This window comes from Parambassis ranga, chromosome 14 (assembly GCF_900634625.1).
Source record: "Parambassis ranga chromosome 14, fParRan2.1, whole genome shotgun sequence".
NCBI lineage: Eukaryota > Metazoa > Chordata > Actinopteri > Ambassidae > Parambassis > Parambassis ranga.
The window spans coordinates 6,809,669-6,835,158 of record NC_041034.1 but is presented as its reverse complement, the minus strand read 5'-3'; the positions used below and the strand labels follow the sequence as shown (position 1 = coordinate 6,835,158).

The 25,490-nt window shown below is 42.8% G+C and overlaps 1 protein-coding gene across 1 annotated transcript in view; it reads right to left on the bottom strand.

Moving 5' to 3' along the window:
- Nucleotides 1-24,925, bottom strand: part of stk10 (serine/threonine kinase 10) — a 29,189-nt gene extending 4,264 nt beyond the window's left edge. Inside the window, exons 1-11 of the mRNA XM_028421215.1 lie at nt 24,384-24,925; nt 17,207-17,371; nt 12,382-12,430; nt 11,269-11,418; nt 8,961-9,033; nt 8,405-8,599; nt 7,738-7,819; nt 5,073-5,207; nt 2,926-3,276; nt 2,423-2,839; nt 163-287 (exon numbers count right to left, since the gene is read on the bottom strand). Coding sequence (XP_028277016.1) covers nt 163-287; nt 2,423-2,839; nt 2,926-3,276; nt 5,073-5,207; nt 7,738-7,819; nt 8,405-8,599; nt 8,961-9,033; nt 11,269-11,418; nt 12,382-12,430; nt 17,207-17,371; nt 24,384-24,542 — 1,901 coding nt within the window. The 5' untranslated portion in view covers nt 24,543-24,925. The remainder of the gene's footprint in view (nt 1-162; nt 288-2,422; nt 2,840-2,925; nt 3,277-5,072; nt 5,208-7,737; nt 7,820-8,404; nt 8,600-8,960; nt 9,034-11,268; nt 11,419-12,381; nt 12,431-17,206; nt 17,372-24,383) is intronic.
- Between the last annotated feature and the right edge of the window lie 565 nt (nt 24,926-25,490).

Sequence of the window (25,490 nt, the reverse complement as noted above, 5' to 3'; positions counted from 1 at the left end):
TCCAAAACACTTGGGCTATTTCTATTCTTTCCTCCCCTGAGACTGAAGACCAAAAGAGAAAGATACCCTAAAAGCCGCAAGTCATTCATCACTGTGGCTCTTGTTTAAAAATAATAAACTATCTACATTCTGAATATTGAATACATATTTACATCCACGTACCTGAGGAATCTCATCTCCTCGTCTTTCTTCTCGTCATCTCTGATGATCTTGGAGGTGGTCACGCTCACCTCCACGCCGTCAATGACAAACTTTCTGGTTCGCTTCAGAGTTTTACTCGAAAAGTCCTGATAGGCCAACAGGAGGGGAGACAAAGACACACACAATGATGCCAAAAGGTTCATTTTAACCTCAAGTACATGAAAATTAAGCATTACACTGATCATCTGTCTGCCTTTATTCAACATCTGTTGCTTACATTGCCTTATTGTTGATTTGCAACTAAATTACATGTGATGTTATGTTTCCCTGTGTGATCTTAAAAAAAAGAAAGAAAAGGAAAGGCCACTGTGTGTGTGTGTGTGTGTGTGTGTGTGTGTATTTAAAAAGGAATTACCATTCCTGTCAATCAGGTTCTGCTGTAACAAACAGTGAGACGTTTTATCTCTCATTGCAGGAAGTAACTTAAAAATACATGGTGTCATTCACAAACTATGACACAATGTGACCTCTCAGATTTCTTTAACTCTTTACAATGATGCTTTATGTAAATGTGGGGCTTTAAACATAAAGAAAATATCATTTCCAGTACAAGGTTGTTTGTGATGACAGAGAACAGACCAATGACCAATTTTGTTTGGTGTGGTCAAACGGTTCCTTTACCCAGTATAACCTTATCTAAATCTGACTCCACGGACAATATTTGCAAAAGCAAGATGGCAGGGTTTATTGGGCAAACAGTGGGTAGTTCAAACCCTCATGTCCTCATTTCCTGGTTTATAAATAACACTGAGAACTACAGTTGTTTTTGTTATGGGTCCTCTCAGCATCAAACTTTTTGCTGTTCCTGCTTTGAATGATAATTTTAATCTGCAAATACTGCATGCACATGACGCAGTGTGCGGCTTATGTCAGCACCTAGCTAGTCTACAGATCCTGTGAGGCGTTCAGGGAACATCTGTGAATTGGAAATGTAGCAGAAAATAACCTGACTTCAAATCGTACAAGTCTCTGCATGCATAAGAGTCACATGCTTGTCCTGAAAGGCGATTAAGGCAAAGAAGAGATCACACAACATGCGTCAAAAGCTGAGGACCAATCAGCATCTTGAGAGGAACTACTGGCAACTACAGACCGACTGTTTCCGAGGACAACTACCAAGATGGTTTGTTACAGAAAACCAACAGAAGATCTTGGCATCTGGGGTAAAATCAGCTGAGTTCCTGCATGTCACATCAGTATTTATAAATAGTGGAGAAGAGTGGACAGAAAAGAGTACAGAAGCTCATCTCCACGCAGAGAGGGTTTTTTTTCACAGTGTTGTCCACTTAGGCCTCCTCATGAAGCTAACACAGCTGAGCAAACAGACTCCATGTGAGGCTTCTGTCACATGACGGCCAATAGAGGCTACTGCGCTGTGGATTCACTTTCAATAAATCTATGTGTTTGGATGCATTATTGTCCATACACTGACACTTTTATCTAATGACAAGTTGGTCATTCTGTAGCTCAGCTGTTTGCGTTTGAGGCGTGACTTCCCATCACACTTCATTCACAAAAACCACACACACGGATAGATTCACATGCAAACACTGATGCTCCCAAACACACACTCTAGTGTAGACACACACAAACACACACACTTTTCTTATCTAAAAACAAACATGGTCTATTCTCTCACTGAATAATATGTTCTGGAATAACTTTACATGCCGTAAGCAGACATGACTCCATGCCCCAGTCAACAGGACTTCAATCATGGTCAGTCCATAAGCCTCCAGAAGTAACTGGCTGACAATGAGCTACATAGAAACTTCCTTTCACAATGATGAATGCTGAACTGTGCCCACACAAAGGGCACCAGTGGACCCGATGAATGGAAAGTGTTGCACATTTTGGCATCTCCTCTTCAGCTTGTAGCTTCCAAACTTCTCCCCTCACTCCCTCACAAAAATGTGGTGATTGTTTGGCAACAAGATGTCCCAGAGACACTAAATGAATTCCAATGGGAACGAAACGCATCATGAATATTTATTCAATTTGATATCATCTTCCCTGGAAGCTTTACGGAAGACAGGCAATCATCTGTTTCAGATGGCTGACACCCACACCCCAAAACACAACACAATGCACTTTCAGTTCCTCTGCGAGTGCAGAGAAGTATTTTTTTCCAAGGAGGGGTTTCCCTCCAGAGGCAAGACACTAAAGAAAACCATGCATAACTAACATTTTTCTTCAAGTAGAGAAAGTTGGGCTCACTCACCCTTGAATACATGGAGATGGTCTCCTTGTTGATTGACATGTCCATGCTCTCAGATACCATGCTGCCAGCATAGGAGTACCGATTGTTGATAATCCCACCATTGATATACGGTGAGACATTATCACTGATTCCTCCGATCGAAGTTCGTTCCGGTGTACCCTTGATTAGGCTGCCATTTGGCCCAGAGCGGGGTGTAGGTACCGGGGTTGGAGCAGAAGATGGTGTGGGAGTTGGTGTAGGAGTGACAGCAGGACTAGAAGTTTCTCCGTTAGTTACAGTGTTGCTTTCTTCCCGTGTCGCCTGGATCTTGGACACCTCTGGCTCTGATGAGTCTATGATGATGTCTACATGTTCCTCTGAGGCCTCCTGTTGGGAGACAGATGGTGGCTGTTCCATCTCTGGGGTCTCCACAGCAACCTTGAAAATAAATGCTAGTGTCATTAATAGGAAATCTTTAACAGCATAGCGGTCAGTGCTGTGAGAGTGCTACATTTAAAGCGAACCTTTTCATCCTCCAGAGTGGGGGTACTCTTCCCATCTTCAATGCCTGAGTCTGAGCTGGACGTCTTAGTTGAGGCCTCGCTCTCTGATTTCTCTGACTCAAGAATGACTTCATCAGCAGGCTTGTCTCCCGTCTCCTCTGCATCTTTTGTTGGAAGATTGTGTCGCGGCAGGGGAACAGGGACCACCATGACGGGGCCCGGCTGCTGCTCTGCCAGTGTATCTGGTTCAGCCTCTTTCCTCGGTACAGCTATTGGCGTGGTCGGGGAGGGCGTTGTAGGGCTTGGGGTGTCTGGAGGATGGTCTCCTTCCAAACTGGTCTGACTGGTCTGGCATGGCTCCTTGCCTGGAGACTAAAAGAACAGAGAGAGGTGTTTTTTAAGTCACTTGTGGTCACCCAGTGCTTCTAGTCCAAATGCATTCCAAATGCTAATGGATGCTAATCATCAGGCCTCCAACCAGCAGTGAGGAGGCCTAAGCTTTGGTTTTGCTGTCATTTCTGATTTATACCTCTGCATTGCTTCTTTTAAGTGTTACTAAGATAGTGACAGGTTTGTGCACAACAGGTAGGGCCACAACTATCAGACACATTTCTGTGATCTCTAATTATAAAATCTCTCATTATAAAAACCACTTTAAAAAGTTATTTGATGATGATCTGTCTCACTATGTCTTGAAAAAGCGCTCCCACTTGAGGTAAACAATACCTCAAAACTAATGTTTCAGCAAACGTTTCTGTCTGGCTGTCTGTGAGCTATTGGAAGAGATAAAGAGTAACTGGCTTGGCAGTAATTCAGTGTGTTTGTAACTGTATGTGACAAAATGTTGCCGTTTGCAAAAGCAAGAGCCTCTGCAGAAAAGAGATGACAAAGCAAGTGTGATGCTGTAATAGAGAGGGATGAGAAATGTGATCCATTTTGCTGTTGACTGTTATTTACGGAGAAATAACACTGTACAAGTACAGTACAAGAGAGCCAAACACACAATAAAAAGATAAGACGACAATGTGTGTTGGTTCTAGTAAGTTTACTTCTCTGTCCTCTTTGCTCCTGACCCTGTGCATGTCCATGTGTAGACAACTTTACTGAAGACAACTATTAGAGTGAGTGATTAGACCGAGTGCAACAAAAACAACCAAGAGATGTCAGCAGCTAGAGAGAGAGAAAGGAAAAGACAGAGATATAGAGAGGGTGGAGTGGGGTGACCCAACCCAGCTTTCCTGCCATTTCTGCTCTGCTGTTCTGTTTTCTAGTGCAGGCTGGACTGCTCTGTGGGCTGCACTGAAAGGGCACCAGGATCGTTTTTGGCCCAGAGGCCTAGGTTTGGTATGTAAGAAACACAACCCAGTGTCTGATTAACAGGATGAACTCAGCAGTGGCCAGTTCAAATATGTGAACCTCCAACTTTCACTTTGGAAGATGTCACATTAACTGTTGACATTGGGAGAGGAAAACATAAATCTTTATGAAGAGAAAAGCATCCACCAGCAACACATTTGTCCCATCAGAGCCTCCTGTGAGCGAGATGGTGTCGATGATCCTCCACAGATCCACTATAGCTGTTCGGAAACCATCTGTTTTTATTTAAGGGTCAAAGTACAAGCAGCAGAACAATGAGCCGCCGTGAATAATTTACTCCATCAGGGGTTGTGAGGCAACAGTCGCCTCTATACAGGAGCGAGCACCTATATTTAACCACGTGTGGGTGTGGGTGAATGCCAGTGTTCCGGTTTCTGTTCCTTTGTTTGTGCCGAGGGCAGGCAGTACACCCTCTCATACCATGCTACTTTCTAATCTTATGGCCTCTGTGGATTTGTGAATGGCCATCAATCCCTCTGCAGGAAGGCTGTGTTTACCAAAAAAAAACAAGTAAAATGCTGTTCCAAGAGTTCAACTGGCCAGGACTTCAAACATGAGGGAAGTGGTTAAAGGCAGGACCTGCATGCTTTTTGGGAAATGGGCACACGTGTAGGTAAATGCGTGCCTTCGTGTAATTATGTGCAACTTAATTCTGGTTACACTAAAACTTCTCCGCCACACAGTAAGAACAAAAAAAACGACAATATTAAGAAAATATAGATGTTGTGCAAGCACTGAGGCATGAAACTGTGAAACAAGACAAGAAAAAAATAAAGATGCAGGTTTGGTACCACAGTGAGCTCCATGGCGTCGTCCTCCTCTCCTTCCTCTCTATTGTCTTCTATTTCCTCCATGACCTCAGCCTTGGCCTCGGCCACCAGCTCTCTCAGTGGACGGTTGGACGTCACCGACCTCACAAAAGGGTGCTGCGGACACAGGGAGAGGTGGGCATCAATCATACATGATGACCACCAAAAAGCCACCACAAATGAACCACAAGGTGTGATGTGACCATGGCATAAACAACTCCTACAACCATTAAACCATATTTGCTGGAAGCCACGGGAAACATTATGAATACATTTACATCGATGGGACTGTTAATGGTACAAAAATGTTTTCATACAAGGCAACTCGCATGCAAACTTTCCCTGCAGGGGAAACTTCTGCCACCTGTCTGTTCCTGAACAGCTACAACAATAGTGACTTTACAATACCACTCTCCCTGTGATGTAATACTTAAATCATACGCCCAAAATAGCAAGCAGAAAATGTGTGTATTTACTGCAGCGCAAATAAGCCTATAATAAGTGGAGTGCAGGGAAAATAAAGAGCTAAATTAAAAGTTAAGTGCAGCAGGGATAAAAGGCTGATCATCTATTATTTAGATACTTTTGCACTGCTGTGTAATTTAATTGGAACAGCTGACAAAGGGAAAAGGCTACAAGTGGTGCTGGACCATTAAGTGTGCGAGGAAGTGCGTGTGTGTGTTGTTTTCTGTGCAGTGGCTTGCCCTTCAGGATCACATTAGGCTTCAGCTTTTAGCTTCTCCAGTGACAAACAACAGTCAGCTATTGCCAAGCGAGCAGTGCACATGCTGACTGAGAAAACACAGTGGAAGGAATGAGGACATAAACTGTTCTTACATGTATGTGTCAAACGGGTTTTAAACAATGTTTTCAAAAATGCAAAGAAATTGTTGGATGTTGGATTGGAAATTTATATTATCACTATCTGATTTTTTTGAAGACCCAAGTGATCCACATTTGGACATGGGGGTTGACTTAAAGGGGTGGATCTGACTGAGAACACAATGACACAACATCTGAATCATAAAGAAGCCAAGCTCTATTGTTCTATATCCTGCTTTATTGGCCATTTTGTAGCTCATCATTGCTGCTCAGGCTCTATTTATATTCAATTAAATGACCTAAAATTGCCCAGATTTTGGAAGAGCTTTTGTGATGTCACCTAAACTAAATACTATTTCTCCTCTTTTACCTCCAGGTACCAGTAAACATCTAAAAACTCACCTTCATACTGTTTATTGTAACAAATTAAATCAGACCTCTTGAGTTCAGGCTAAACACAGTCTCCCTGAGGCAACTCGAAGGGAGGACAAAAACAAACTGTAGCTCTGCTCCCTTGTTAAGCCTAGCTGTTTTCTTTACTGACACTGCGGATCAAGATGTGGATCAGCGGAGCCACTCTTTTAGGTTTCATGTTGCTTTGGACCCTGAGAGGCCGGAGATTTGACATGCATGGCTGGGCGTGAAAAGGTTAAAATGTGACCAGTATGGCCCCAGAGCTGCATAAGGGCCGAGTTACCTGTGGAGCAATGACGGCTGTTTTCTTGGTGTTCTGACTTTAGTTTTGTTTTTTCAGAAAAAGTCTAAATTTAAGCTTGGTTTTAAGGTTATAATTAGGTTTAGGTTAAGTTTGCGGTTAAGCAAGTAGCAATTTTGGTCTACATAAATAAAACGGACATGACTTTTATTTACCAAATTTTGAAATATTGGTTACATTAGGTTGTTTAATCATCTCCTTTAACCATTCTGTCTTGTGTGATTTTAGCTATGACTAAAAACACCCCAAAAATCCTGACCATGAGAAAATATGTGGGAGGAGAGGCTACATTCACTGTAATGAATACTAGTCATCCAGATGGTCTCCCGCCAGCCACAGTGACTGATACTGTGTCATGTTGTTTTGTATACATTCCTTACTCGCACACATGTGGGACAGACAGAAGCCAAGAAGGACAGATAGAAGGAAGTTAAAGATATTTCCTGTCTTCTATGAAAAGCTTAAAGGCTTTGTTCTTCAGTTTCCTCTTTGTATGCCGTGAAACACTTTAGTGTAAATTCCAGATACTATCTATAATTCATCTTCCAGATTCTTCCACCTACAGACTGTGGTCATCATCCACTGCGCAACTGAAAAAAAAAACGCCATCATTGCTCAAGTATCTCCAGCCGTCCGGCAGCAGGCATGATAAACATCTAAAACTTCCAGCACGGCACCAAAAACTGGACCGCGCCCGTCTCCCCCCCACCTCACCCCACCCCACCACTGGAGAGCACATGCCGAATTCCCAGCGGGCCCCGGGTCTAAGGATTTTTCATCTCTGCTCCTCTCTAACTGGCCAGAGATGGTGAGCTTAGGGTGATCCGGGCACACCATTGGTTGACAGTCGGAATGTAAATAGCTGGCATTCCCTCAGCTGTGGGATACAGACAGGAAACTGTGGCTCTGAATTTTAATAGGCGCTGCTCTTGTTCTTTAATCCACACCCTGCTCACTGTTTCACTCCCTTCTTCAGGGGTTTGAGCACATGTGTATGCATCTGTGTGTCAACACGTCCTTGTCTGCCCGCACAAATCCAGTGCGAGGTAAACCCAGGACCGTATATATTCTTCTCTAGGTTATAATTGAAAACACTGAGCCAGCACCTACCTCCATGAGCTGTGCTGCAGTTGGACGAGTCTCTGGGTTTTTATCCAAAGCTTTCCTCAGAAAATCTTTAAACTCCCGTGACCTTGGGTTAATGAGAGAAGAACAGAATTAATCAAAAAGAGCCAAAGGTGGGGAAAAAAATCACAACATAGCTGAATAAACATCTCCAGATTTCTGACGTCGGTATCGTCTTTGTGCACAGCTGTGTTTCGTAGAAACAAAACGAGTGATGAGTCAGCACCTCATCCCCCTTCTTTCTGCAGCACCTGATAACTTTGACAGTAATAAATTTGCTGCAATGGAACATCCGTACTCATAAAACTGATTAAAAAAAGTTATAGTTTGGCACTCTGCTGAGTAGTTATGGAGAGGTTAGAATGGACTGCAGGTAGAGGGGGGGTAACTTGTAAACAGCAGTTTAGAGTACAGTGAGTAACATGTTGATGAAGATTCTCAGTCATCCAGGTCATCATACGTAGAGAAGATTGAAGCAAGGCGTCTGGACTTGTAGAGTTTTCTTGTTTTCAAGTACAGTGAGTAACAAGATATAAGCCCCTTTTGACTCCACTTGGCAGATTCCACAATGAATGGTGATACATTTTCACTTTCTCTTCCCATGTCACACAAAATATGCTGCAGCTGAATTCAAATTTTAATGCATTATTACCATTTGTGCGGCTGCTCCAGGGTGGGAGGCTCCGACTTGGCGATCTTCAGCAGCACCCTCATGGGGTTGAGCTCATGATGTGGGGGTTCGATCTGTGCCAGTTCGATCAGAGTGATTCCCAGAGACCAGATGTCGGCCTTGTAGTCATAGGGAGCATCCTTCATGGTCTCGCACATAACCACCTCTGGAGCCATCCTAAGAGTTTACATGCATTGTTATAACCTTTTAAAAAAAAAAAACGCCTTTCAGACTTGTGATATGCACCACTGCTGGCTTTATCACATCAGAAGGAGTTCTTTGCATGTTCTCTGATCACATGGATCATTTACTGTTTCAATCAAAGCTTTTAAATACAATAACACTATTTGATTAAGGTTTACTGAGAAGACATTCCAGGCACTTCACTTAAATAAAAGAGAGCTGCTCTGTTGGAGGATTAAAGCGCAACGCAGGGCTGAGTGTCTGCATACACAACATCATGCCCTTTCAAACATCATCAGAGGCATTTTATGCATTTGTGATCATAACGTTGAATTTTGTTGCAGATTTTACTCACCAGTATGGCGTTCCGATGAAAGAATCTCTTCTTTGTAAGGTTTTGTTATTTTTTGCAGACACGCCAAAATCAGCTAGAAGATAGAGAAAAAAAAATGATGTGTTTGTTGTGTTTTTTTCTTTCTTGTGTTGCAAATAGTTTGTAGGTTGTAAAGCTGTCATGACATTGTGATGGGCGGGGGCCCAACGCTAGAATTAGTAAATTTATATCAGCTCCCTAAACAAGTTTTTGTCATTCCCTCAGATTACAGGGGTGTTTGTTTTCACTCTGGCTGAACATGTTTTTTTTCTTTAGAAGTAGGAATATTATGTGTAGCATGGCCAGCGGAGAAAAGTGTTTGGCAGGTCTTGAAGGCAACAGGCTTGTTGCTTCAATTACAAACTGGCATGTTCTATTATGGGGACTTAAATGGCTCTGTCGGTTTTGTAGACTACAATTCAAATATCTTTGACTTCCCAGTCATTTGAAGCAGTCTAAACATTTGCAGAAAGGATACTTTAACTTCCTTACAGAGACAATAAATGGAACTGGTGCTTTTATTGTGCAATGAACAAGAGTTTACACATCAATATCCTGACAGATGGCAGCTTGTTCCGCTGAAATCAAAAGAGAACATTCTCAATAGGTATTTTTCCACTGGAGGACACACTGGAGGAACTTACGGACCATTTGGGGTTTGCTCAAAGGTTACTGCGTGCACGTCTTTCAAGGCCTTTTTCCAAGAAAAGTTCCTACGACAAGTACAATTAACATTGTGGGCAACCGAGAGATGTAAGGCCAAGCGCAGAACAACCAAAGAAGTGAAGAAAAGAAAAAGAAAGAAAAAGTGAAAATGGATTGAGAAGGAATAATGCATGCCTCACAGCTCTCTTAAGGGGGCACACCACCAGGAACTAAATGAGTGCACAATAGCAGGTTTAAAATGGGGAATCCCAGCAGATGCCTAAAACACAATTGACATAATCCTGATTATGATTTCTGGATTTTCTGATTGTATGCTTTCTTCTTAGTATGAGGAACACGGTTCTGCTCAACTGCTGAACACCGTTTACCTAAACCTTCATAAACAGAAACGGCCTCAAGAAAAAACACGTATCATGGGCGCGATTTGATGTATTTGGCTGACCTCAAAGACAGTTAATTGCCGTCTTCTTGCTTAAATTAACATGTAGTTAGATAAGTTTGGAGACTGTAAATGAGTCAGTGTTTAAAGGGACAACTCCCAGTGATTAAATCTAAGCGTGGTGTGTGAGGGAAGAATGTAAGGCAGTGGAAAAGAACCTTCATGAGGGTCCAGCTCAGTCAGCAGAGTACGTCCAAATCATTGTGATAAAACCGCAGAATTACGTTAAAACATGAAGTCCAACAGCCAGAGGTCTTAGTTACACTGTTTGTGGTATGACTGTCGTGATTGACTGCAAACTGACAAAGAGCCAAACGGAGCAAAGCGAGCAAAACGTCACGCATTCACATCTGTGGAGCCATTTAGAAAACATCCACACCTACTTGAGTGACGCTTGAGTGCATAAAACATATTAAAACACCATTCCCGCTTTTTTTGGAACGCTTCACTATAATCCAAAACATACTTTGGGGTTGGATCCACAACTTTAGCTGTCTAACATGAAGAATGCGGAGAACTCCTCAAAAAGCCAATAAATGAAAATATGCAACATTCTCAGAATGCAGTTTTCCCACACAATGCTCGCTTATGATCCTCCGACAGCAGCGCAGGAGGGGTGCAGGGCCTCTAGCTGTGTGTGTGTATGTGTGGCATGCATGTACTCCAAAGAAACAATGAACCAGAGACAACCTTCAATGTGCAATGAGACTGTGGGGTTTATCAGAGGATTAGTTCTACTTGCATCATATTGGCTGTAAAATGGTTTTCACAGGGATACTTAGACACAATATTGGCCAACATATGACTACTGTTCAATGCATTCTCCTTTATAATAGGCCTGGGCGATGCATTCAAATGTTCCAATCGGCTACTGTTATTCCGTCAAATCAGCAATTGTCAATTTATTTGAGAGTGTGCACACACTCAGTAAAGAGGGAAGAGTCATTGGACAGCTTATTTATGAATTGGCAAGGCCTCTCGGCATCAATCAGTGTGACAGCGATCACAGAAAAATGCTTATTTGACTGTGCTGCACATAGGAAAGTACACAATGTTTAATGGCAGTTTGATTGCACTTTAGCATAAAGCACTGAAATGGACAATGGCAATGGACTCAGATAGCAGATAGATTCGTCCCATTGCCCAACCCTACTCTACTCTACACGTCTCAAACCAAATCCTTACCCAGTTTGATGTCCCCATCCTGCATGAGAAGGATGTTTCCGGCCTTCAGGTCTCTGTGGATGATCTTCATACTGTGGAGGTATTCCAGGGCCTCCAACATTTGGCGACAGACCACCTTAATCTGTGGCTCCGTCAACGAACGATCCAACTCTGATAACAACAGGAGAGGTGGAGGCAGAAGATGGAGAGGTTAAAGAAGAAGGACAGTAGTGGAAGGCTTGGAGGCTCTTATGTACACATAGCACGGGGTGCATTTAGTCTACATACAATCACAGTCTTCTGGACCATACTACTGTGTGAACTCCACAAGAGAAAACATTACAAGGTAAACCTGCAGTATCAGATCAGATGGTGTTGATTGCTACTCCAAGGTAATCCTGGATTAGAAAAAATTGTTCACACATCCAAGCTAGTCCTGTCTCCAGACTTTATTCTACTTTGTCTGTGTTTTGTTAGCTGCAGAGGGGTACAGGCAGTTATGAGGATGTGGATTACCCAGTGAAAACAGACCAGGGGGATTTCCCACACCAGAGAACTCCAACATGTCTGCCTGCTTCAACGCTTTCAGGCCCAAATTAGTGAAACTTTTGGACATGATCACTGCTGAAATGAGCATCAGCTCATCTCCTCACTGGGACAAAGACACATGTGCACATAACTCCGGTGCTTTCTTCACTGGCCTGCAGTCAAGGACAGGACTGATTTTAAGATTCTTTTATTAGTTTAAGTGTCTGAATGGCTCTGGAATACTGATGCGAACTCATTGCACTGCATTGACCATCCAGAGCCCTTCGGTCAGCTAATCAGATGGTCCTGGAGGTTCTGCAATCTCATTTAAAAACTAGAGGAGACGGAGCCTTTTCAGTTGTGGCTCCCACCCTGTGGAATGCTCTGCCTCTAACTGTGCAGTCTGCAAACGGACTCTCCACTGTAAAATCTTTACTGTACTTTATCTTTATGTACATCCTGAACCTCAGCAAGGGCCCTGTATGTCCTCAAATTCACTTCTAAAGACACAGGAAGTCACAGCACCACCGCAGGTGTGGAACCTAACTCTTGCAATACGAGGGGGGAAGGTGAAGTGATTTTGAAGAAGAAAAAAAAAGGCTCTACCTAGCATTGTGGCATCCACAGCACCTCCAGGGCAGAACTCTATCATAATCTGTGGGAAGAGGAGAGAAGAGGTGAGGTTAAACTTGACACAGCTGCATGAGTACAAGCAAACAACTGACAGCGGCATTTGGTTTATTATTTTATCACACGTATAGTGTTTGTAGTAAATTAAATACAAATGCATGCATTTTACATGCATATAATATGCCTATAGACCATCAGATAACATTAGCAGCAGCAGCAGCTAGCATTGCAGAATCTGAAGTCTTTGGAAGAAAGGTAATATATTCATCAGACAGATATGTACCTGTCACTGACAGCTGGGCTTTGTTTCACTGTTTTTAGTATGTATACTTTTTTTTTTTTTTTAAACTCATACTCTTTATGCATCATTAGCAACGCCTGAGGCCTTAGCATAAGATAGTGATGACAATAATGCCATATAATGGGAGACAGCAGCCTCAAAGTACTAAAAAAAACAATTGTTTGTAAAGCAAACTGAACAGAATGAAAGATACTCCTCCCCGCTGCCAGTGAACGCACCCTCCCAGCGGTGCATTGTCAGTGAGACGATGTTCCCAGCAGTGAACGCTGCCTCCCTGCTAATATTTTCTTATGAGTGTGATATAATACTAGCAGACTTTGACATGTAATTACTGTAAACGGCTGTAAATTCACCCCGGCAGTAAATCAGTGGAATATGTTTCATAATAGATAATTATTGTGGAATTTACTGCACCAGCAGTGACAGTCGGGGCTCCATCTGTTGTCGACGTCTCTGGTGGAAGTTTCTCCAATAGCAGACAAACAGTGTCACACAATGCACACAGATATTTCAGCTTTTAGCAGGGTTTTAACAGTGATCTCTGCATCTTTATACTGATAAAGCTGCAGTATCATGGAGATCTGTTCTATATCAGAAATCTATGCTTGGTCCAAAGACTCTTTGCAAAGTGGACGGCTGGACTGAAGTGTGTGATAAACTGCCAGGCTCTTACTCCACACACTTCTCTTGGGATTCGCTGCCAAATACATAATACCAGTTCAGCAGCGAAGTAAAAACACACACAGGCTGAGCAGCGGGAGAAAAAAAAAATCTGTGAACACACTCCCTAAATGGTGTCTAGCAAGCCAACAGAAACTTCCAGCAATCACCTTCCATATCCTCTCCTTACATAGTCAATCTGCCAACGTACACACTCATAGCAGCTATTATAAAATGGGCATTTCATTCATGACAAACTCAACAGAAATCCTGCACGGGTCAGTGAAGGTTTAGACTTTAGTCCTCAAGTCTGAACACACATGCTTAATTGCAGGTGATCCAAATGGTCAGAGGTGGTGTCCAGGCTGCTTGCTGTGTGATCTCATTCTTACATAATCATTCAGGTCCTGCTTGCTATGACAACACTGTAAAGCATCAACCTGTCACCGGACAAGGTGTGGAGTTTCAGTCCAGACAAAGCCATGAAGAGAATTAGGAGTGTATACACACACACACGCAGGACACATTGTCATGTGGGTAACTAAGCATACCTATGACAACATGAAGACAGGTCACATGAAGACAGAAAACCAGAAGATAAGGAATGTCAAATCTTGGCAGGCAGCTCCAGGTGGAACAATGCTCCTTTGTGAGGATCAGACTGACAATCCTCATTAGTTTGGTTTTTGTCAGGTGTTATCAATGATGTTCCGTTTTGTCCTGTCATCTCAAAGACAGTTTCTTATCTCATCGTTCTTATGAAACACAGTCTGGCCGGCCTTCGTTTCAAACACTCCCCTGCTTTATAGCAATTTAGGGAGGACCAAAACTGCCACGACTAAATATGAAATAAATGGCTCAACAGCTAAACTCATACATTTTAAATGCAACATTATATAATATATATATAAATATTAAATATTACTTTAAAGGAAAACCCCACACATATATAGATAAAGACGTCTCACTGCTCCTCCAAGCAGCTTAATCAGTTCAGGGACAGATTTGGATCGAGATTGTGATGCCTGTCCTATCAGTCCTATCAGTACTGGTTATAGGTCAGATGACCTAACGTTGGGATTCATGCCCTTTAAAAGAGTACAGCTACATTCTGAGTGTTAAAATGTGGGTAGTATAAACTGATGGTTTGAACGTACATCTATTTATACATTTTCTTGACACAGGAAGGGTGCTCACACTTTTCAGACTACACCACTTCCCTGTTCCTGTATACCGCAAACCAAAACGACATCACTTGACTCTTTCTTCTGTTTGAAAAACAGCCTCTTAACTTAAATGAACTGCACTTCAGTAGCAACAGGCCATCCTAAACAGCTGTACATTACACAAATGTGTCAGGGTTTGTGTTGTCACCAGCGATCTGAAATCTGTTCTCCCTCCCTGAAGGAATTCTGGATGACGTGCTGCTGCTGCCGCTGCCGGCAGTGAAGAATGTGCTCAAACTGGACATGCTGCGTGTAAGGCATACCCACTGTGGGCTGAGCATGCATGCTTTCTCAAGACATGCAGGAAACTCTGCCAATGCATCACGGACCAAAAGTTTTAAAAGAAAGCAACATGGGAGTTCCGACAATGTTCATCACTTATTACTTTCACAGCGATTTCCTACTTTGTTCTGGCAGAAACTAAAAGGATGTAAGAGGCCATTCACCAGCAGAAGACCGACACAACTGTACAAACCAGAATCACACACCTAAACTCATCATGACTAATGTGAACACAAAGCATGCGTCTTCTCTAAAGTGTGTCCTTACAATAAGAGAGCAAACAAAGGTGTGATGTATTGATGGAAGAAAATCTCTTAGCAACCTGAGATGGTGCTATTATATTGACCTGTCTGTACTGTAAGCAAACAGTGGCAAGTACTGCACAGCCTGGCAACGGAACGATAATCGTTCTTCACAAGCGTCTTTGTCAAACGGAGGCTCTGGAATGGAATGATACACAATCACTGACGTCGATTTAATTTCTGCTGATGGCTAACAAAGGCCCTAAACGTCTCCTAATTAAGTTAGGATGAAATTAGATGAAATGACCCTTGAAACATATGAGTTAACAGATTCTCTTCTGTGCTTATTGCACTGTTGTCCAACTGTTTAACTGCACTTCTTTCTCCTTGTTCCTCCCTGTGTGCTGATGTCAGCAGTCTCCATGTTAAAGGCCCTCTTTTTCTCACGCTGCGGGCCTGGCTGCCTCAAGACCAGATTGTTCCTGAAGTGGAACAAACAGCCTTTCTCCCTCAACCATCTCCTTGATTCTCTTCTTTCTGCCCTCAACCCTCTTGCACTCAGTCGAGAGCAGAACTGGTGGGTCGGCGCTGGAATGCATCAGCCTGTGACCCGCCGGAGGTTACCAAGGCCCGACCACCAACCACTGAGCTAACTGTTCAGTATATGCACTTATCACAATAAGGTAAGAGGCAGTGTTCAGGCTGTCCTTTTGGAAAAAAAAGAAAAACGTATTCTACTGTTGAGCAAAGGTCCATTTGGTGATTGACGTAAGATACTGAAGCAAAGGCTGTGACTAAAGCCGCACACAAACCCACACAAACCCACAGGAAGCACGTGGTAACAAATCAACAGGCGGGGATGTTTGTACATTTGACTTATCAGCATAAACTAACAGTCTCACAGCTCTGACTGATGGGGAACCACCCACAATCTGGAATTTGTGCTACACTGCTGTGTGTGTTTTAAGTGCTATAAAGTTTAGAATTTTTATAAACTCTAACCTCATTTTTTCAGCATTCTGTTATAGCTGTTCAGTTACAGACATGCATAATCAAGCTCATTGTAATCTCACCACCTCACTGATTTTTTTCTCCATACGGGGCATCAGCGCTGTTACTCTCTCGAGGTCTCATTTACTTTCACAAGTTTACATAGTAGTAGTGTTTTGTCATTTGTTTTCCTCATATTTTTTTATCTATGAGGAACTCATTCTCTCTAACGTGCCCAAGACAACAGACAATAAGGAAATAAAGGCAGCAAGTACAGAAATCTGAGCAGGATGAGGCAACTTTCCAGGAAAGTACAAATTCCTAATTACCCGTAACAACCTATGAAAACAATCCAATAACTATATTAACACTAGATAACAGTGGAGCTGTTGTTGACACATAGACAAAACCCCATTTTTCCATTATGTGTTTATAGTCAAACCACTTATAGAAGGGCTAAGAAAACAACTATCTTTAGTCTTAACACTGGCTTCTAATTCCTCAGATATTCAAGGTCCTGCCCCAGCATGAGGTCACTATTATTTGTCTTGGCCAGACAGAGTGGAAGATTACAGAGTGGAGTTGAAAAGTTTACACTTGACCCAGTGTGCAAGCATGGATTGGGGGGGGGGCGATAACTCACGAGCAGGCAAAAAAAAGTGAAACTGATCATCATTCTTTTAGTAACATCAGTGTGAGGAAAGGATCATCATTTGTTATGTATTGGGTGTTCTGTCACTCCTGTTTAGGCAATCCACTTTTCTTATTATTTTTGAACACAGTTTCCATACGTAGGAGAAATGTACTCAGGATATCGTTGCAATAAAACAACAAGGCTGTGACACAGAGTGAAACAGAACGTCTCATGAGTCTGCCACTTACCATCCCTGACAACTAGGATAACAAAATTGTTACCATAAAACTTTCTAAAACAGTATAAACAAAGTCGTAGCAAGCCAAAACTGAGTTTACCAATTTGTGATTACATTTATTTTCCTTCTTTAGATACACTCATAAAATCTATCAAAGCAATATGGCCGACTGAAAGCGGGGACAAGGTGAAAAGTTTTGGTGTTCACACAGACTCCTGCGTTACCTACCCAGAGTTTGTTGTCATGGTAAAATGCATCAAGCAGCTTGACTATGTAGCGATGGTCACATTTAGCCAGGATGTCAATCTCCACTATGTAGTCCTCCAACTCATCTTCACACTTTGTCTCGATCACTTTGGCTGCAGCTAGAACCCCCGTCTCTTTGTTCCTGGCCTGAGGGACAGAGAGAGAAAAAAACAACAAGGTGCACTGGTAAGGACAAGTCTCTTTAATACATATATAAAGCAAAAGGACAAATGACAAACAATTCATGAGTTTCAGTATTTTTTTCAGTAGTTTCAGTTGTTCTGAAGGGAAGACAAAACAAGAGCCACAAGACAGCAATTAAAATGCTAACTAACATTTCAAGAGAAAACAGGAAAGGGTGCTCCACACCCTCCTAAAGCCACTGTGGAGATACAGGAACCAAGTGGCCACAGTGGCTTTGCCAACACACACACAGTGGAATTCCTAGCAAAAAATGCATGCAAGCACAAGCAGATTACTCACTGGTAGGAAACAAAACAACAAAATCACTGAGTGACATCATCACCATGATGTTCGTCCTTGAAAGAGACATGAACATGCTGTGAAAGCTGATACGCGATTATGTGGTCAAACTGGACGTACAGTACTGTGATAGCAAGAGGACAACTGGACACAATCATGTCACATGAGTTTTCCATCTCATCTTTCTCATCATCCTTGGTGCACACACAAGTAGAGATTGTCAGTCCGTTAACAAGCCTCAACAGTAAATAGTGGGAGGGCTGACACTTTCACTCCTCTGCAAAGACACAAGCTCTCTGCAGCTGCACTGTCAGCCTCAACAAGCTCGCCATCTGGGGTCCGGTTCCACAACAGTGAATGTAAGGTACATTAAAATCAATGGTCGATTAAATTTTTGAGTGTCGTGAATTTTAAATGTCTGGAAAAAAGTGCGACTATAAAAAAAACTCAAATCTGTTGCTGCATACTCGTAACATTTCAACAGCTCACCCCTTTGACCCAGCTTCACAAGGGCATTCTGTCCTTACACACACACACCTTTGCATCTCAGTGGGAACACAGCTGAGGAATGTGCCTCTGGCCTTCAGCTGAATGGTGGTGGTGGGGGGGAGTGGACAGAGAGAGCTGCACTTCATGCATTTATGTGCTGCTTTTTTTGTATGGGGTGGAGAACGTGTGACGTCAATGAGAGGTCCTTAATACATAAACATGTGTTTGTTTGCGTGTGCGACTGTATACACTCGGCAGAGAGGAAACGACACTGGAACACTTCATTGCGTCTCATGTGGAACCCCCCTGACTTCCTTGTGATTATCACAGATATCAATACACGAGTGTGTGCGGATGTTTGTGCAGGGAGCAACGTCAACGCATTTGAATGCAAGTGTTTTTGTATTTAAATGAAACACATTTAAATCCATCATATTCTGACTACATGGTATTGTGTCTTAAGAGCGCATACGAACATCGAACCCTCTGCTCCAAACATCTACAAATGTTAGTTTTGTCATAAACACTGTAAATCATTACTTAATAACAAGACAGAACCAAAGCCACAAGCTTGAGGGAGTAGAAGAAGTACAGTTAACTCCATACTGTAGCCATCCCAGGAGAGAACAACAGTTCTCTGTTCCAGACCCACTGACTCTTCACTCTCTCAAACTCTACTCCAGAGGACAACAACAGTCTTTGGCTCTGTTTGGGTTTGGTTTCCATGGTTTCCATCAGAAGGACTTGTCTCTTCACAGTCCTGTGGCTTGTCTCTCTCTCTGGCTCTCCTTCTGGCTCTCCTTCTGGCTGTCTTGCCATTAGCTAAAGCGCCAAGCTGGCATCTGTTCAGTTTTAACTTGCCCTGAGTAAATTCCACAAATATGTGATTAAACCAAACATTAACTGACCACAGTTTACAGATCAGATTACAGATGATAGGGGCGATGATTTTATTTAATAACTACTCTGATGGTAACTATATTGTTTCCTTATTTGGCCATTTGAACAGTAACAAGCATCGATATTCTGTCACTGGTGGAACCGCAGGTTGCTCGAACATGGTGAAGATGTGGGCTGCTGAAGAGACACAGGAGAACACTGGACACCCATAGGTCCACACCGCAAATAGTTTGTCTCCCCAAACAAATATGTCTGGCATCCCTGCTGGATTATCATCCCCTCCACCCCGTCATGAAAATTGTATTCATCAATCCACCGCTCGACAAAAGCATTACAGAGGCTTAGCTGCAAAAGCAGATGTTGCTGGCCAATGTGTCAGCATACAAACATACTGTAAGTACCAACAGACAAAGTAAACACAAACACAAAAGCAACACATGCTGCTATTCTTCCTATTTGTGTAACATTTGTATTCCAGATGGAAACAGGAGGTCACAAAGGTATTAATGATTACTGTGGGTGTATTGAGTTTGAAAGCACAATGCTCAGTCACACTACAGTTACGATATCTGGAAACTAACCAAAAATAACATAATAACAAAGCCTATTAGCGTTATTTATGATAAAAAGATTTGATCCTTGTATAGGACACTAGATGACCTCATGTGACCGATAACACAGAACTTTCTCCGAGGTCAGTCCCCTCCAGGATGAATGAGCATACCACATGCTGACATGTATTTCTGGCTTGCTACAGTCTTTTACAAAACACACACAACTCCCTTCAGGGGAATGTGTGTGTGTGTGTGTGTTTGCTGGACCTTTGCCCCATCATAAACCTGTAAAGCGCCCCTCCTCTGTGGGCTCTCCCCACGTGTCTGTGAGCAGGAATGTGGTTCCCAGCTCCTGACAGCAGGCGTCTGCTGATGTGATGACCGCTCATTTAGATTTTTTTTTTTTTTTTTTTTGGAAATGGAGGCTAGACTAGGCACAGAAAATAATAAGACTTTGTTTTATTCCATTGAAGCTGTATTATAAGTCATCAATATACATTTTTTCTGACTTAAAACATTTTATCCAAGTTGCCTCCACTCGGAGCAATTAAGCTTTACAAGAAGTCAGAGCTACATGGAATGGTTTTTGCCTCCCAGGCAACGTACAAGCTGTGCTAACTGCTACTGGTTGTGGTTGCTGTGGTTGTGTGCAGTTCGTGACTGCATTTCTTACTCTTTACAGCACTACTTACAGACAATATACTCAATACAAGGGCACAATCTATTGACTAAATCAATAAATCACATTGACTGTGGTTAGCATAATATAAAAAATGGAATTTAAATCACTGGCAATGAAGCAGGATAAAAAAAATGCAATTTCTCAACATGTTTAGATCCACCTTGTCACTGCAGAGACGGTGACATCACTAAGTTGGTTGGTGTGGAAGCTTCACTGAACCTGTCATTTAAAATGGATAATCCAGTTTTTAGATGATGCTACCTAAGGTCAGTGTTTCAGTTCCTGTTTAAGCACATATAGTACATCACCGTAATGAGTCTGTTCCTGAGAATTAGGACCGTATGTGTCCTAGTGAAGTAAAGAGTTTAGTCATCTCACCACTGAGGTTGGTGTTAGTTTGCTAAAAGTGTACAGTGCAGGGAAGTAACTAAATGTATCAGCGGTCCTAAGCTCCTATAGCTGAAGACTTGTTTCTTTTCCACCAAGATTCCTGCTCTCTTTCTCAACATGCTGATTCCATAAAAAGCACAAATTTATGCATTTATAGATAATAAATAACTGGGTGCGAAGTACATCACAGAGCAAACACACGCCCTGCTATGAGGCAACGAGGAGTTTCAGGATGTGAAAGTTTTGATCAGTGTTGCAAAATGCGGTACATTCAACCTTGACAAGTAAAAGTCACAAAAAGCAGGTCGAGGGGGCAGGAAGTGATGACATCACAGACTGCCTTAAAGAAAAATAACACTCGTTCGTACATGCAAGGCCTTCGAAACCACAAATCTCATGACTGACATTCATTTCCTTTACAAAGCAGGGCGCTCATGTTTAGAGCACGCTGCTAAAATCGACCTCAGACAGGTACTGATTAAAAACTGAACAGGCCCTAACATTCACACACTGCTATAACAGTATTTGGATGTAGGAACACAGATCGAGCTTTTTGTGAGCGCCTGTAACAATGTCATCACAAGGAAGCCGGGTACTACACTTAGCCGACACCCACCCAGATGGGCTCTTATCAGTCACCGTGGGTCCAGCTGCTCCTTGAGATTAGACCCAGGGAAACTCAGTGTTTCAGGAGCTGTGACGACAGTCCCGCTGAAAGCATGTGTCCCTGAGCATGCAGCTTTTCACATAAACCTTGTGGCTTTCCGTTGCACAGAGGATGTCGCAACCTGTGTATACCTTCCCTCATGTACGCACAAGGTTTCTCTTTCACTTATTTAGAGTCGTTCTGCCATCTATCATTATGAGGCCATCTGAACAAAACAAAACTTGTCTTATTGTATGCCATGGAACAGCACATGTTTCCCCACAACATACATCTGGCCAAGTGAGTGGGCCTATCTATCAATTTATCACCATTTAGTTCATTTGTCGGACTTGCCTCTGATTCCTCGCAATAAACATTTAAAGATGAGGAAACTAAACTGTTTTCTACACTTGTGCGTGTGGCTAACTACACGGTCCTCTTTAACCACAGCTGAAGTCCAGGTTTAGCACACTTCAGACCAACAGGGACAAGATTCACTGTGGCTTTCAACCCACAATGGGAGTTTGACAGCACATAACCTGTGTGTGTGTGTGTGTCTATGGAAACATTTTAGCAGCAGTAGCAGCAGCAGGGCAATGTGCTCAGTGGCACGTGGCTCATTAATAAGCCAGAGGAACCATACCACTCCTCTCTTTCATGCTTCAACTGCAGCCACACACACACCTTCAAACACACTTGGACTGAGTCTTTCCAGCAAGAACAAGCATGCATACACAGTCAAAACAAAGGAAACATCCTATGACAGACACTAGATGTACAGGAAGTGACCCCTTCTCCTGCCATGACTCAAAGTATGAGTGGTGATAAAGTAGGTAAAAAGTCTACAGGGTGGCAGTATTGTGGCGTTATCTGTGGGTCTGTGTGTGTGTGTGTGCACGCCATTGTGAGCAGTGTGTAAAGGGTGGGCAACATGAGCCAAAACCGCATCACACGCAATCATAGCAAACTCAATCGGCCTATGATTTTACTTCACATGTACAGCGCTCAAAAAAAATTGTCTCAAATTGCTTTTGCACGTCAGCAAAACAACGCTTACAAATGCTTATTTGTGTCTTCTGTGCCACACAGGTGAGTTACCCTGCAGGTTAACAGTGAAACTTTGACCTCATGAAACCAGAGTAAACAACAGCTTGTTTGTGTCTGCACACCCTTCAGTGTAGTTTGATCATCAGATGAACGAGAGATCTTGAGACAGCCGTCCTTCCTGTCATATTAATCATTTTGCAACTCCTCAAATTCATCACAGGGCCCTCATCTGACTCAAGCGTCAATAACAGAAAAGTACAGCTGCACCTACAGGGATAGACTGCAGCTTATATCTGATGTCTTTTATGAGATGCTTCTTTAACAGTGCTCCTGCGGTATAAAGTCACACACACACACACACACTCACCCTGAAGAGTTATAACGTTTCCAGTGGTGACATTAACCTTTAGAGAATTACACTGAAAGGAGGGCGCTGCACCAACACTCACACTTCAAACAATGTCAGTGCCTCACAGAAAGAGACAAAAGGTCATTTCTACATGCAACCATGAATTCTGTCTTTTTATTGAAGAGATGATCTGCATTACCCTCCCGCTGGCAGCCACACAACCCTTACGCCAGCTTTTTATATGACTCCTGCCCCCTCCAACACTCTGATAAGCAGCTGATTTCACCTCCTCCCCTCTCGCCTGCTCTATCAAAGACTTTAATGACGGAAAACATGTGCAATTCAACACTCGAGGTGCTTACCCTCCCACAGATTAGGCAATTATTCTGAGATTTGGGGACTGTGAGAGGAAGTCTTCTCTCTGATGCAGTCCCACGTTTTCCTCTCTCGGCTATCATCTGCTCCCACTCCCCTCCTCAGCTCTCTCCATCTGACAGCTGCAGGTGTGGAGCTGTCCTCCTCCCAACCCACTTAAGGGGAGGAAACAGAAGCCAGAGCAAAAGCTTGATATTTTGATAGGAAAAAGGCAAACGCAGAGGAGCTGCGTTATAATCATAATAAATGTATCAGCCATATATTCAGTATCATCCACCTCGTGTTCAGTCAGTCCTTCAGTAAACTGAGAGCGTTGTTTGTTCTCATGGTATTTTATCTGTGTAATATCACTTTCCCTGCCTTAAAACATACACTGTCAGGAGATTTATATAACTTTATTCCAGACCTGTGGTCGCACAAACAAGATTCAAGATTCAAGTCCCTCACCCACTGAAACATTATTTATGAAAGATTTTGTGCAAACAGGAAGTTGGAATTTACACTGCTTTCTTTGCACCTTCTCCAGTAAAAACTTAATATCTAAACAAGGTGGAGTCCCCCTAAAGAGACTGGATTTTCTGTTCTGCCTAAGCATCACTTCTTCCACTGAGGCCAACCCCTCTGAAATGTGTCAAAGACGTCCACTGTGCTCCACTGGGTTGTGAAGACACAGAGGGCCTGTGCCCTGCTCTGCAGAGGGGGCCTGAGCAGCGAACAGATCCAGATTAAATACCTCCTCAGAGCCAAAAGTGCTGCTGAGGTTCGTGAGGAACGAACAGAACTAATGAAAAGTGCTTTCACTGTCCTTGTGGGCTGACTTCACACTGGATTCACAGCACGGACACGGGGTGGTGGTGATGAATAATGGCTTTTTCTAAACCCTGTGTGCCACAGACATCCAACAAGGACAATCCCACAACATGTGGGTGGCCTCTCCAAACTGTGATGACAAAAAAAACAGCTCAATAAAGTGAATAAAACTGTAAACATGGATCACAGAAGAGGAGGGAGACCTCACTTGGAAGTCTGGACCAACAACATTGTTAACATGTTTCTCATACTGCCAGCAGGGCTGGGATGGTGAGGCATCCACAGCTGAATCGAAGTTGTTCACACCCCAAACATACAAGCTGTAGCACCTGCATGTAGCACAGACAAACAGGAGTGGCAACAGGTGGGAGGCTAAGCAATAGATTGATAGGGTGAACTTCATTGGGTCAGCGTGAGCAGGTGCCTGGATTTACCTTGTAGACTTTTCCAAACGCGCCGTCGCCCAGCTCTCCAACAATTTCCCACAAGTCGTTCGGGTTGATGTCTCGATGGACGTGTTCGTACTGCTTCACTTTCTTTTTGATATCAATCGTGGGCAGACGTAGTATTTTGCTGAATCTAGCCAGAGCCATCGTTTTACCATCCAGCAACTTCAACTTAAAAAAATAAAACTATCAACAGATTCTCTACACTGAGACCATTACGCACGCCTGAGACGCACAGCTCGTCGAACAATTAGCAGTGTAGTCTTCACTTGGAACGTCCTTGAGTAAAAGAAAGACTTTAAACAACAACAACAAAAAAGTTATTCTACTCCGTCCATTTCAGCTGTTAGCGCTGCGGGTCTGAGGTGAACACATGGACGCGCGGTGGCCACCTGCCGCTCTGTGGAGACGATGGAGTGGCCGAGCTGCCTGTCTCTGCTCCTCTGGGCGACTTGTTGGTTCAAACCGAGTGAAGAGGCCCCACCTTGTTCCTGCACAGCCCTCTCACCGCCGTCATGGAAATGTAGTCCCTTAACCAGGGCAGGTTGTCGTCACTGAAGCGCCGGTGAGGTGAAAGGACTGCATGTCCGGGTTGGTGGTGGGCGTGTCCTCTGACAGCGGCGGCGTCTTTCAGAACTTAAACAACAGACACTTAAACAACACGACACAAAAGTGCTGTACTGAAAAACTACTGTCTACATGCCGTCTGTATTCATATATTTTATATTTAAAAATGCAATTCATCTTTATTTATCGTGATACGAATGTGCCAAATAAAAATTAAAAAGAAGGATTAGACCAATAAAACAAGTGGGATATTTAGTCTTTAGATTACCTGTACAGGCAGTGCTGCACCGCCCTCTAGTGGCAAGATCAGCACAATGACGTTGAACATAAAAACATGGTGACTACAGATGGTAATGAAATCATAAGCTAGCGTTAATGCTGATAATAATATAATATAATATAATATAATATAATATAATATAATATAATATAATATAATATAATAATGCACATTTTATTACATGCTGTTGATGATGTTGGTGTAGCTTGATTGTCTAGACCCACCATGCTGGTGAATATCACTTTAAA